Here is a 14911-nt window from a genome sequence, read left to right on the forward strand (position 1 = left end):
AGTCTGGGAGCACACACTATAGCGGTTCCAAGTGATACATTCAAATTACAGCACCATCAGAGGGGAAGAGACTATTCCTCTTTCTTAAGAAAAAGATTGAATTCAAATACACTATATATATAGAAGAGGTACATGTTATGTGTATACATATTGATACATTTTTACAAACTTTACAGCTAATTTCATCAGCGTAATTATGTTTCTCTTTCATGCTCTCCTACAAACCAAGGGAAGCATGTTCACCTTCCTTTCTTCCTTCTCCATCCAGCTAGGATGGAACCGAGGAGGAAAATGTGTAGAAACATGGATTGTACACTTAATGATCAAACTATAAGTTACCAAGTCTCTCCTCAATACCTGTTATCAATTACAAACTTCATGGATTCCAGTAGGAAAGTATCTGGGAAGCCTACAGACCATGAGAGACTTCCTTCTAGGACACAGAATACCCGTATGGTCACAGCCCTGGAGGAATTCTTCTTTCTTGATGGTCATAACAGGGGACCTGAGGCATCTAGTAGGGCACGGCAAACATAAGTAGGACATAGAGTGTAGTTTCAGATGAATGAGAGGGAGAGGTGGGGATGCATCCCCACTACAGAAGGTCATCAGCTACTCCATTCTTTTATCTTCTAGTAATGACAGTATAGCTGTTTGTTCCCATGCACACAGAAGACAGAGTGATGTAAGTATTGAGGGATGTGTGTGGCAGTACATTCAGACACTTAGGAGGGTCTTAGTTGATTTCAGCCAGTCTGAGTCTCCTTCTCATGAAAGAGTTTGTAAAGAGAGAGCTGGTTTCACTATGAATGGAATTTTCATTTGTTTTCACAGGTTTCCGAAGTTGAGAATGCTGGCTGGAAATGACTCCTTAGTTACCGAATTTATCCTTGCTGGATTGACAGACCGTCCAGAGCTCCAGCAACCGCTCTTTTACCTGTTTCTAATGATCTACATTGTCACCACGGTGGGCAACCTTGGCTTGATCGTGCTTATTGGTCTAAATTCTCACCTGCACACCCCCATGTACTATTTCCTCTTCAACCTGTCCTTCATTGACCTCTGTTACGCTTCTGTGTTCACCCCCAAGATGCTGATAAACTTCATGTCAAGGAAGAATATCATCTCCTATGTCGGGTGCATGACTCAGCTGTTTTTCTTTCTCTTTTTTGTCATCTCAGAATGCTACATGTTGACTTCAATGGCCTATGATCGCTATGTGGCCATCTGTAATCCATTACTTTATAAAGTCACCATGTCCCACCAGGCCTGTTCCATGCTAACTTTTGCTGCCTACATGATGGGATTTGCTGGAGCCAGCGCTCACACTGGGTGCATGCTCAGACTAACCTTCTGCAATGTTAACACCATCAACCATTACTTGTGTGACATCCTGCCTCTCCTCCAGCTCTCTTGCTCCAGCACCTATGTCAATGAAGTAGTAGTTCTCATTGTCGTGGGCATTAATATCACAGTACCCTGTTTTACTATCCTCGTTTCTTACATCTTCATCCTCACTAGCGTTCTTCATATCAAATCCACTCAAGGAAGATCAAAAGCTTTCAGCACCTGTAGCTCCCACGTCATTGCTATTTCTCTCTTTTTTGGGTCAGCAGCATCCATGTATCTTAACTATTCTTCTGGATCTAAGGACCTGGGAAAATTTTCTTCTGTTGTCTATACTAACGTGATACCCATGCTCAATCCCTTGATCTACAGTTTGCGGAACAAGGATATCAAAGTTACACTGAGGAAAGCCCTGTTTCAAATCCAGGAAAGAAACATGTTTTAATTAGAAGTGACAATCATGTAAAATATTTAAATTTAATTTGTATTGTTGTTTTTCAAAACCAGATTTTGTTTATAACCCTGTTGCATCGACTTATTATACCATGTGGTTTAATAGAGTTATTTCCTTACAGATGATTTTGTGTCTCATTTTTGCTTCCATATCTCTTGAATCTTGTACCATTTACTTAATAAATAAGAAAATGTTTATAAACGGAACAAATACGCTGACCTTTCTTTTTCATATTCATCCTTCGAGAAGCTGTAACTTTGTTAATAATAGAAACAGTACAAATTTCAAACCAAGCTGCAATTACTCTTTGGAAACACCAAAAAAAATCCTCGTTTTTAGATGGTTACATCATTAATTCCATAATAGCGTTTACTATGTATTACTTACTGTTGTTCTTCACTGCTCCGACAGCCTTTGCTCTTGACACATTTGCTTGTGACTTGACCAATTCTATGTTCTTACCTTCCACACCGGTTTCATCAACCTCTTCCTCTTCACTCTCCTCTTGTACAGCTGGAGTCTGTGTGTTTTCTTCAAGGTTTGAGACAGCTTCACCTTGAACTTTAAATTTCTCAGCAGCTTCCAGCCGTTCTTGCTGAGATAAATCCTCAATCTTGGCTTCCCCAAAAACTATGCAGATATCTGAAGCTAGGCTCTTGTAGACATCCAGTTTTGTGATGACAAAAAGGATATTCTTAGATTTCCCAATAGTGACCCTATAACAACCCCTGTCCTCTGTCCAAGATCCACTTTGAAGATAGCCTTCCGTATCTTTTTTCCCCTCTGGCACTGTTTTGCTTTACTGACTAGTTCTTCATGGATTTTAGCTGCTGCTGTTGCTGCCAGCTGGGCTTGTTGTGTGGTTGCCTGTGTGGAATACTGTTCCTTGAGCTCTGATGCAGTTTTATCACTGTCAGAATATGTTCCAGATCCTGTCTCAGCTTGGGGCTGTGGCAACTCCTGCTCTGTAGCAGGGATGGTTTGTGTGGCTTCATCTGGCATTTTGTGCCAAGAATATGGAACCAAGATGGGGGAGAAAGTAATGCTGACCTTTTTCCCCCCATTATTCCTTCATACTCCTTCTGTCTGCTGGGCTAACTGTAATCTACACAAATATGGTGAATTTCATAAGGCACAGAAAGTTAAATTTACCGTTTGCTCACGTAAATACAGAAATGCCAAATACCAGAATATCATTTTTATTCTTATTGATATTATTGCCAGTATAGGCAATAGGATCCAGTGCAATGTCTTCATTGCAAACTGTCTTTACAGTTTAAACTGTAATGAAATCCCCCTGACCTTTTCACTTTGTTGTATTTTTCTTACCAACTTTCTTTTTATATTCTGTCCTTTCTTGTTACCTTTGAGAATGGGTAAGTCTGTACCACCTGTTTTGAGCGCCTGGATTAACCCAGTTCATTAATATTGAAGAGAATATATATATTCTGTATATATATATATATATATATATATATATATATATATATATATATATATTCTGTATATATATATTCTGTATATATATATATATATATATATACAGTGTTTCCCTGAAAATAAGACCTAACTGGAAAATAAGCTTTAGCATGATTTTCAGGATGACGTCCCCTGAACATAAGCCCTAATGCGTCTTTTGGAGCAAAAATTAATATAAGACCCGGTCTTATTTTCAGGGAAATATGATTTATATATATATTTTTCCCCCCAGGGAAACATGAAAGGTACACATATATCTTTCATTACCAAAGATAGCATCACTAGAATCTGAGTAAAAGAATACTGCGTATGTATCTTAGAATTCTAATAAGGGGCTGGTGACTGGTTTATTAAAAAACTGGCTCAATTACCATCTAAATGATCACAAATATTTTTTTAAAAGAGCATGCAGTTCTTAATGTAGAGTTCATTTATCATTTAAAGGGAAACACTGCATGTTAAGTACAGAGGAACATGTTAGACATTGTTTTATTTATCTAATTGTTTAATTTATCTAATAAGATTTATCATGAAAAAAGTACATATTAATAATAATAAAGTATATTCCTGGCAACATTTTGTGAGCTTATTTAAACCTGTGTCTTAGTCCATTCAGGCTGCTATAGCAAAATAGCACACTCTCAGTGACTTACACAGCAGATATTTACTTCTCACAGTTTGGAGGCTGGCATTCCGAAATCAGGGTGCCAGCATGAATTGGTGAGGACTGTCTTCTGGGTTGTACACTTCTCATTGTATCCTCACATGGTGGAAGGGGCTAGTAATCTCTCAGGAATGTTTTCCATAAGGCACTAACCCCATGCATAAGGATTCTATCCTTAGGACTTAAGCACCTGCTGACGCCCCACTTCCTAATATCAGCATCTTTAAGAGTTAGGATTTCAGCATTTAACCACAGCACCTTATCTCACTAATAAGATAATAAACATATTTAAAGTAGATGCTGTTTCCTATAATTTCCCTATTTCTCTCATACTTTTCCTGTTTTTATATTTAGAGTGTCAAATATATTTGGAGGACAAGAAGTACTTGTTGAATTGTGTTATATTCATTGAGTAACAACAGTAAACTTTATTGTTAATAATACTTAATAAATTATAATGATCAATAAATGCATTAGAAAAAACTTTGGGGTATAATTTCTTTATGGAGTGTGGACTGCATGTGGCAGCCATAGAGAGTCATTGCTCACTTCCCTTCAAGAGAAGTAGCTGTGGGGAGCATCATTGATGAAAAGTCTATAGCTGATACTCTAATAAATTAATCAAACCCAAGGAAGAGGTTGTGGGAACCTCTGTTTTAAAGCTAGTTGATTAGAAGTGCGGATAGGAACTTAGGCTTGCAATTGGCGTTCTGAGTTGGAGAAGGTTTTTGGAACCTCCAATCTGTAGCCACTTGGTCCACAGTGGCTGGGCTTGCGCCTGGTGTCTGAAGTGTGTGTGTGTGTGTGTGTGTGTGTGTGTGTGTGTGTGTGTGTGTGTAAGGGGGCACTGCAGCCATGTAAGACTGAACCCTTCAAGTCTTGAATCTGATGCTGTCTCCAGGTAGATAGTGTCAGAATTGTGTTGAATTCTTGAAAAGCCTGTTGTTGTCTAAGAATTGTTTGTTGTTGTGGGGGACCACCCCCAGTTAGAACTGGGACCAGGAACTCAGTATGTCCCCATTCCCCATCCAATGCTAACAAGCATTTTACTCTGTTTTCCATATGGCTTTTTTTAAACACCACAATAAGTGATAATGTACAGTACTATCTTTCTCTGTCTGACTTAGATCACTTAGCATGATGTACTGAAGTTCCAGCCATGGTGCTACAAATGTAGGTGCTGATAAGAATATGGTGCATTATCTATTTCTTCATTATTTACCATAATAAAAACACACACACACACACACAGAGGATGCCAAAAAAAATGTATACACAATTGAAGAATGGAAAAAAACTACTGAAATTGTAATACTCAATACATACCAATAACAAAAGATGAACACAAGTCATATGTGTACATTTTTTTGGCACCCCGGTTTATGGAGAAAGAGAGAGAGAGAGAGAGCCCAGAAGACATACAGGCAACAAACAAGAGATAAACTGACCAGTATAAGTTTAAGAAACATTTGTCTCTGCATATTCCACAACAAAGCCCAAAGACAGCAAATTGGTGTGGGGAACATTGGAACAATATTGGTTGTGTTTTCAGCACAACTTTCCGTAACAACAACACAATGTGGAGGGGAAGAGGGAGGGGAGATCGTTCATAGCCATTTAGTAAAGAACTCAAATTCCAGTGTATTGGTCACTGCAACACTGTGAATGAGTGAGTGAGTGAATATGTGTGTTTGAAGTGAGGTAAACGTGAATGACGAACTGTTCCAGGAAGTTTAAAAATCAATCCATCAGTCAATCAAGGATCACCAAGTTGTAGAACTTCCTTTGGCAGTTAAAAAACATGTGTGTGTGTGTGGGGGGGACACACGATTCTCTTTTAAAGAGCTGATAGGGACCCTGTGATGTTAGCAGAGGCACAGATACATCGATCTATGGAACAAAGCACAGACCTAAGCAAATATTCCCACAGATCTGAAGATACAGGCCATTTCCAAGGTACCAGTTGATGTTACTGTCTGACCATCTCCTGTGCAATCTCCTGCTCACCTGAGCAGTGTGATTCTGCAAGGCTAAGATCAGGTCCATCCGGAGATGGAATAGTGCCCGAAGAAGGGAGACCAGTAGTTAGTCATTGGATAGAGCCTATAAAACGTGCTACAAACAACGTTGTTATTGGATTGAGGCTTGTTTACTAGTTGTTTAGTTGTGTATAACCAAGGTTGTTTTGGGATTCAGGCTTGCAAAACAAGTTGCTTACTAGTAGGGATTGGTAAGAGTGAAGTGAAAGTAAGCATGTTTAGGTGTAGAGCATATACATGAATGTAAACATATTTATATTTTTGTGTAAAACTTAGCATAACAAAATTGAGTGGTAAACACATTCACCAGAACAACTTCTGGTGATCACCTAAGAAGTAAACAAGTCCTGGCAAACATCTTCTGGTGATCACCTAAGAAGTAAACAAGTCCTGGCAAACATCTTCTGGTGATCACCTAAGAAGTAAACAAGTCCAAGGTAAAGAGAACAAAAGCAAAACTCCACAACAATGCCCTGAGTAGTCTGACTGGCACTCCAGCTAAGATATTCCGTGCAGTGCAAGCCACAATACTCCAGGAGTTCTTCCTTGCAGGACCAGGGACCTTCTCCATCTTGATTGAGTCTGTGACTTGGTTTGTTATTAAATTCTATTCTACTCTGTATAACCTTTAGTGCTTATCAGAGCATTGGCCTTTGGAGGGACATTCGTTCCCAAATAAAGCTGTGTTACTCACTCTATCTGAACCTGTGTGTCAGGACTTTCTTCCCCATTCGTGTCACAAGTACCACACAGGGACGTAGGGCTCTGCCGAGGGGTTAATGTCCCCTTGACTTTCAGGAAGAGACTGAAATGTAGTAACTGCTCTTCCAGATGCTTGCGAGAGTCATCCATCTAGCTTCAGGTATCTATCAGAGAGCGACTCTCTAAAGGAAATGAGGGAGAAGGAGAACAGCTGGATTTTTGTTTGTCGGTTGGATGAGTATTTCATGGTGGGGGGCGTGTTGGACTGTTTATTTATTTTCTGGACATAGTGAGAGAACTCTGAAAGTGGAGGTTATTAAAACCAGATTTGGTCAAGGGAAAAAAAAAAGGAAGTTTGTTTCCACAAAGGGGTCGTGTGCTGAAAATTTATTTTTTTACTTACAGGTATGGATAACATACACAATTCTATACATGTTTATGTGACTCTACAGAAGGACTGCGGTACCCAATAATAAATGATTTTGTGCTGATACAGAACACAGGATCAGAAGGATCGTGCACCATGTGGTTTTTATTAATGGAATTCATATCCAGCGATAGCAGGAAAAATAAACTTTTAGATCTTTTAATATTTTTAAAAGTATCACTTTTGTGGGCCCAATGACCAGCCTGGCCCACCGTTTATACATGCATTATCTTAAGCTGTTTCTTCCAGCTTTCATTTCCTGAGGCAAACTACTACGATCACTTTAGTAAAATACAACCAAGGTCGATAAACACTGAGGTGTGATCAACAAATATGGTGAATGCTGCTGTCGAGTGCCATCCAATGGAAAAGCGGGGCTCTTCAGTACGGGAAGCCGCATTGAGCCTTAGTAACAGTATGTGACAAGTTTCAACTTGATGGGTGCAGTCAGTCAGGTGTGAGCTACAGTTGAGAGAACATGTATTTTAAAGTATGCTGTAAATCATAGATCATGAGGAATGTATTAACATGAAATGGGCAAACTGTTTCATCCTCCATCATGATGATGCTCTGTGTTACACATCACTTCTGGTATGGTAATTTCTGTCAAATAAAAACATTATGTTGTGTCCTCATCCACCTTATTCACTGGATCTGGCACTGTGCAACTTCTGGCTCTTCCCCAAAGTCAAAATGATTCAGGCCATTGAGGCAGCCATGACAGCACAATTAAAAACACTCACAAAAGAGGACTTCCAGAACTGCTTCAGAAAGTGGCAAAAACAATAAGTATGTTCGAAGCAAAGGAGAGTATTTTGAGGGGTACTAATAGCAATGTGTCTTTTAGTGTAACATATATTTTTTTAAAAATTTAAACATTCACTGTATTTTTTGTTCACACCTCGTATTTTTTTTCTGGCCTACACACAAGCCACGCTGCAAACCCTCCATCTTGCTTTTTGCTTGAGGTGGTCTAACTGCTTAGGGATCAACTCACATGGCTTCCAATGATCCACCTAAGGAAGACTTTTAGAGACTGACACCAACCTCCTGAATAGAAGGGAGGGAATCTTAACATCTCTAGGGACAATTCAAAAAAAAAAAAAAATTTGACATGCCTCTGTCTGTTTGTAGTCTAGTGAAATAAATGTATAGACCACAGAGAATATGGGGAGGGGAGCACTGCAGTCAGAGTAGGAGATACAATGATGAGGTTGGCAGTCATGGATTTGAGAGGTATTTGGACAGTGAGGGGTCCACTGCCAGCACTCAACTATGGGTTGGATATAGGAGGAGAGGGAGAAAAAGGGGCCAGGAATGACTGCTAGTTTTCTGCTTTCACATCTGGATGGATGGTGGCCCCACTCATTGAGGTGGAAGACACTAAGAGGACTCATTTTATGAAAAAGTTCACGAGTTCACCTTGACGTATTGGATTTGAGCTGCCTATGAGACACCTATGGGGAGATACACAGTAGAGAGATGGAGAGGTCTGGTCTGGAGGAACATGTGCATGATTTCTGGGGGTGGTAATGACAGCTGCAGCAGTGGAGGAGATTGCCTGGCAAGTGTGCAGAACGAGAAGAGAGAGACCCCCACCACAATATACTCCAACCTTCCCAAATACTAGTCAGCAAAAAGCTTGAGAAGAGCCAAGGATGAAGTTGCCAGAGAGTTAGGAGGAGCGTCAAGAGAGGACTGGAAACCAAGAGGAGAGACTCTATCCAGAACACAGTGTCACATCTAACCCCGTGTGCATGTGTGTGTGTGCGATGCCACAGAAACTTTTCTAACCACGTCAACAAATGGGAATTCCAATATGCATGGCCCAAACATGGCCTAATTTTGAAAATCGGTGAATAACAAATTAGAAACTACGTCCAAAATTCTAGTATTGGAACCCAGAAAGAGATTTCATTTTATCTGACCTAAAATTTTTCTACAGCTTGATCTCTGACCGTCTGCATTCAGTCAGCCGCTCCTTTCCTCTCACATTCTTTCCCAAGCCCCTGCCATCTTGCTCCCACCTAATCTCTTCGGTAAATGTGCTCCTGCCAAAGTCACCATGGGCATCTTTTTTTTTTTTTTTTTAATTTATCGGGGTGACAATTGTTAGTAAAATTACATAGATTTCAGGTGTACAATTCTGTATTACATCATCTATAAATCCCATTGTGTGTTCACCACCCAGAGTCAGTTCTCCTTCCATCACCATATATTTGATCCCCCTTACCCTCATCTCCCACCCCCTTACCCTCTGGTAACCACTAAACTATTGTCTGTGTCTATGAGTTTTTGTTTCTCATTTGTTTGTCTTGTTCTTTTGTTGTTTTTGGTTTATATACCACATATTAGTAAAATCACATGGTTCTCTGCTTTTTCTGTCTGACTTATTTCGCTCAGCATTATACTCTCAAGATCCATCCACGTTGTCACAAATGTTCCTATGTCATCTTTTCTTACCGCCGAATAGTATTCCATTGTGTATATATACCACAACTTCTTTATCCATTCATCTATCAAAGAACATTTTCATTGTTTCCATGTCTTGGCCACCGTAAACAAAGCTGCAATGAACATTGGAGCACACATGTCTTTATGTATAAATGTTTTCAGATTTTTTGGGTAGATACCCAGGAGAGGGATTGCTGGGTCATACGGTAATTCTATTCGTAATTTTTTGAGGAACCTCCACACTGCCTTCCATAACAGCTTTAAAAAAAAAGCCATATGGAAAACACAGAGTAAAATGGTTGTTAGCATTGGATGGAGAATGGGGACATACTGAGTTTCTGGTCCCAGTTCTAACTGGAGATGGTCCCCCACAACAACAAACAATTCTTAGACAGCAACAGGCTTTCCAAGAATTCAATACAATTCTGACACTACCTACCTGGAGACAGCATCAGATTCAAGACTTTAAGGGTTCAGTCTTACATGGCTGCAGTGCCCCCTTACACACACACACACACACACACACACACACACACTTCAGATACCAGGTGCAAGCCCAGGATCTTTGTTCTGTGGACCAAGTGGCTACAGATTGGAGGTTCCAAAAACCTTCTCCAACTCAGAACACCAATTGCAAGTCTAAGTTCCTATCCACACTTCTAATCAACTAGCTTTAAAACAGAAGTTCCCACAACCTCTTCCTTGGGTTTGATTAATTTGTTAGAGTATCAGCTATAGACTTTTCATCAGTGATGCTCCCCACAGCTACTTCTCTTGAAGGGAAGTGAGAAACGACTCTCTATGGCTGCCACATGCAGTCCACACTCCAAAAAGAAATTATACCCCAAAGTTTTTTCTAATGTATTTATTTATTATTGTAGCTTATTAAGTATTATTAACAATAACATTTCCTGTTGTTATTCAATGAAGATAACACAATTCAATAAATGTTTCTTGTATTCCAAAAATATCTGACATTCTAAATATAAAAACAGGAAAAGCATTAAAGAAATAGGGAAATTATAGGAAACAGCTTCTACTTTAAATATGTTTATTATCTTATTAGTGAAATAAGGTGCTGTGGTTAAATGCTGAAATCCTAACTCTTAAAGATGCTGATATTAGAAAGTGGGGCCTCAGTAGGTGCTTAAGTCCTGAGGATAGAATCCTTATGCATGGGATTAGTGCCTTATGGAAAACATTCCTGAGAGATTACTAGCCCCTTCCACCACGTGAGGATACAATGAGAAGTGTACAACCCAGAAGACAGTCCTCACCAATTCATGCTGGCACCCTGATTTTGGAATGCCAGCCTCCAAACTGTGAGACATAAATTTCTGTTGTTTAATAGTCACTGAGAGTCTATTTTTGTATATTGTTATAGCAGCCTGAATGGACTAAGACACAGGTTTAAACAAGCTCACAAAATGTTGCCAGGAATATAGTTGTTTATTATTATTGTTATTATTATTATTATTTTTGTTATTTTTGTTATTTAGAGAATACTTCATTAGTTTCTGTAATCAAACCCATGTAGATAAGACCTTACATATTTAATACAGTGCATTACCCCTGTACAAATGGAAAAAATTATGTTTAACGTTTCTAGACCAATATGGCTGTTAATTTCTGAATAATGCCAACCCAATACAGTACAACTGGGATATTTTTTCCAAAGTTGACAGCACAGCTAAAGTTTCCAAAAATTCAAATTTTATATATATATAAAATATATCTATCTATCTATCTATCTATCTATCTATATATATATATATATGTATCTATATCTATCTATCTATCTATCTATCTATCTATCTATATATATATATATACCAAAAGTAGTATTTTATGCATCAATAGCAGCAACAGTTTTTCCAGGTTCTGCAGTTATCTGGACAAAATTATAGAGCCATCTGGCACACTCCATTAAAAAACAAAAAAAGGTAGAAAACAAAACCCCAGAAAACAGCAAAGTTCTGTTACTGTTGTGGTACTGGGCACCATTATTTTCCTTTTTAATTAGCTTCTCAGTCATCTTCTGGAAAGAAAACATTCTAGAATAACATCATTAAAACAGCTCTGATAAAGCACGGTCACTACTACGTCTCCTAAAGCAGGTATAAGATATTTTACTTTCACAGAGTATGATACAGTACTGTCCTACATCTGTAATATTGGAGGATACAATTAAAAGGCATTATTTCAGACTTGATTCTATTTTTTTCAGTGGAGGGCCCAAAGGATGGTACCAAACAGCTCTGGTAAAGAAATGCACCTTCTTAGATATGATTTCCTTTCTCCGTGGCACAGTTCTGGGTACTCATTGCTCTTCATGTATATCAGCTAAATATTATTATTAATATGTACATTTTTCATGATAAATCTTATTACATAAGTAAAACACTAAGATAAATAAAACAATGTCTAACCTGTTCCTCTGTACTTAACATGTAATATTTCCCTTTAAGTGATAAATGAACTCTACATTAAGAGCTACATGCTCTTCTAAAAAATATTTGATGTCATTTAAATGGCAGTTGATCCAGTTTTTTTAATAAACCAGTTACCAGCCCCTTATTAGAATCCTAAGATACATATGCAATATTCTTTTAATCAGACTCTACTGATGCTATCTATGGTAATGAAAGGTGGATTTATATATACATTCTCTTCAATATTAAATGAACTAGGTTGATAAAGCCTCTCAAAAACAGGTGGTAGAGGGACAGCCAGATGGCTCAGTTGGTTAGAGCACGAGCTCTGAACAACAGGGTTGCAGTTTGATTCCCACATGGGCCAGTGAGCTGCGCCCTCCACAACTAGATTGAGGGACAACAACTTGGAGCTGATGGACCCTGAAGAAACACACTGTTCCCCAATATTTCCCCAATTTAAAAAAATCAGGTGGTAGAGATTTAGCCATTCTCAAAGGGAACAAGAAAGGACAGAATATAAAAAGAAAGTTGGTAAGAAAAGTACAACCAAGTGAAAAGATCAGGGGGATTTCATTACATTTTAAACTATGAAGACAGTTTGTAATGAAGACATTGCACTGGATCCTATTGCCTATACTGGCAATAATATTAATAAGAATCAAAATGCTATTCTGGTATTTGGCATTTCTATGTTTATGTAAGCAAGCTGTAACTTTAACTTTCTGTGCCTTATGAAATTCACCATATTTGTGTAGATTACAGTTAGCCCAGGAGACAGAAGGAGTATGAAAGAATAATGGGGGGAAAAAAGGTCAGCATTACTTTCTCCCCCATCTTGGTTCTACATTCTTGGCACAAAATGCCAGATGAAGCCACACAACTGTCCCTGCTACAGAGCAGGGGTTGCCACAGCCCCAGGCTGAGACAGGATCTGGAACAGAATCTGACAGTGATAAAACCGCACCAGAGCTCAAGGAACAGGATTCCACACAGGCAACCACACAACAAGCCCAGCTGGCAGCAACAGCAGCAGCTGAAATCCATGAAGAACTAGTCAATAAAGCAAAACAGAGCCAGAGGGATAAGAAGACAGGGAAGGCTATGTCCAAACTGGGTCTTGGACAGATGACAGGGGTTGTTACAGGGTCGCTATCGGGAAATCTAAGAATATCCTTTTTGTCATCACAAAACCGGATGTCTACAAGAGCCTAGCTTCAGATACCTCCATAGTTTTTGGGGAAGCCAAGATTGAGGATTTATCTCAACAAGAACGCCTGGCAGCTGCTGAGAAATTTAAAGTTCAAGGTGAAGCTGTCTCAAACCTTGAAGAAAACACACAGACTCCAGCTGTACAAGAGGAGAGTGAAGAGGAAGAGGTTGATGAAACCGGTGTGGAAGGTAAGGACATAGAATCAGTCAAGTCACAAGCAAATGTGTTGAGAGCGAGCGGTGAAGAACAACAGTAATATATGGTAAACGCTATTATGGAATATACGATGTAACCATCTGAAACCAAGGACGATTTTTGGGTTTCAAAAGAGTAATTGCAGGTGTGTTTGAAATTTGTACTGTTTCTATCATTAACAAAGTTACATTAACTTGAGGGATAAATATCGGAAAAAGGTCAGCATATTTGTTTCATTTATAAATATTTTCTTATTTATTAAGTAAATGGTACAGGTTCAAGAGATATGGAGGCAAAAATGAGACAAGATTAGCTGTAAGGAAATAACTCTATTAAACCACATAATACAATAAGTTGGAGCAACATGGTTATAAACAAAATCTGTTTTTGAAAAACAACAATACAAATTAAATTTAAATATGTTACATGATTGTCACTTCTAATTAAAACATGTTTCTTCCCTGGATTTGAAACAGGGCTTTCCTCAGTGTAACTTTGATATCCTTGTTCCGCAAACTGTAGATCAAGGGATTGAGCATGGGTATCACGTTAGTATAGACAACAGAAGAAATTTTTCCCAGGTCCTTAGATCCAGAAGAATAGTTAAGATACATAAATGCTGCTGACCCAAAAAAGAGAGAAATAGCAATGACGTGGGAGCTACAGGTGCTGAAAGCTTTTGATCTTCCTTGAGTGGATTTGATATGAAGAACGCTAGTGAGGATGAAGATGTAAGAAACGAGGATAGTAAAACAGGGTACTGTGATATTAATGCCCACGACAATGAGAACTACTACTTCATTGACATAGGTGCTGGAGCAAGAGAGCTGGAGGAGAGGCAGGATGTCACACAAGTAATGGTTGATGGTGTTAACATTGCAGAAGGTTAGTCTGAGCATGCACCCAGTGTGAGCGCTGGCTCCAGCAAATCCCATCATGTAGGCAGCAAAAGTTAGCATGGAACAGGCCTGATGGGACATGGTGACTTTATAAAGTAATGGCTTACAGATGGCCACATAGCGATCATAGGCCATTGAAGTCAACATGTAGCATTCTGAAATGACAAAAAAGAGAAAGAAAAACAGCTGAGTCATGCACCCGACATAGGAGATGATATTCTTCCTTGATACGAAGTTTATCAGCATCTTGGGAGTGAACACAGAAGCGTAACAGAGGTCAATGAAGGACAGGTTGAAGAGGAAATAGTACATGGGGGTGTGCAGGTGAGAATTTAGACCAATAAGCACGATCAAGCCAAGGTTGCCCACCGTGGTGACAATGTAGATCATTAGAAACAGGTAAAAGAGCGGTTGCTGGAGCTCTGGGTGGTCTGTCAATCCAGCAAGGATAAATTCGGTAACTAAGGAGTCATTTCCAGCCAGCATTCTCAACTTCGGAAATCTGTAAAAACAAATGAAAATTCCATTCATAGTGAAACCAGCTCTCTCTTTACAAACTCTTTCATGAGAAGGAGACTCAGACTGGCTGAAATCAACTAACACCCT

At 39.0% G+C, this 14911-nt stretch overlaps 2 protein-coding genes and 2 pseudogenes across 2 annotated transcripts; 2 read left to right on the forward strand and 2 right to left on the reverse strand.

The window, feature by feature from the left end:
• Positions 1-850: 850 nt before the first annotated feature.
• LOC141569177 (olfactory receptor 8B3) lies at positions 851-1869 on the forward strand. The gene has a single exon (XM_074321405.2). It carries the CDS (start codon positions 851-853, stop codon positions 1790-1792), a length of 942 nt encoding a protein of 313 aa, XP_074177506.2. The 3' UTR covers positions 1793-1869.
• A 275-nt stretch (positions 1870-2144) lies between these two features.
• On the reverse strand, positions 2145-2803 carry LOC109433870 (nascent polypeptide-associated complex subunit alpha pseudogene; annotated as a pseudogene).
• A 10057-nt stretch (positions 2804-12860) lies between these two features.
• On the forward strand, positions 12861-13467 carry LOC141569265 (nascent polypeptide-associated complex subunit alpha pseudogene; annotated as a pseudogene).
• A 382-nt stretch (positions 13468-13849) lies between these two features.
• LOC141569186 (olfactory receptor 8B3) lies at positions 13850-14791 on the reverse strand. The gene has a single exon (XM_074321438.2). It carries the CDS (start codon positions 14789-14791, stop codon positions 13850-13852), a length of 942 nt encoding a protein of 313 aa, XP_074177539.2.
• Between the last annotated feature and the right edge of the window lie 120 nt (positions 14792-14911).

The sequence above is a fragment of the Rhinolophus sinicus genome, chromosome 9 (genome assembly GCF_057876585.1).
Source record: "Rhinolophus sinicus isolate RSI-liver-muscle chromosome 9, RSI-T2T, whole genome shotgun sequence".
Taxonomy (NCBI): Eukaryota; Metazoa; Chordata; class Mammalia; order Chiroptera; family Rhinolophidae; genus Rhinolophus; species Rhinolophus sinicus.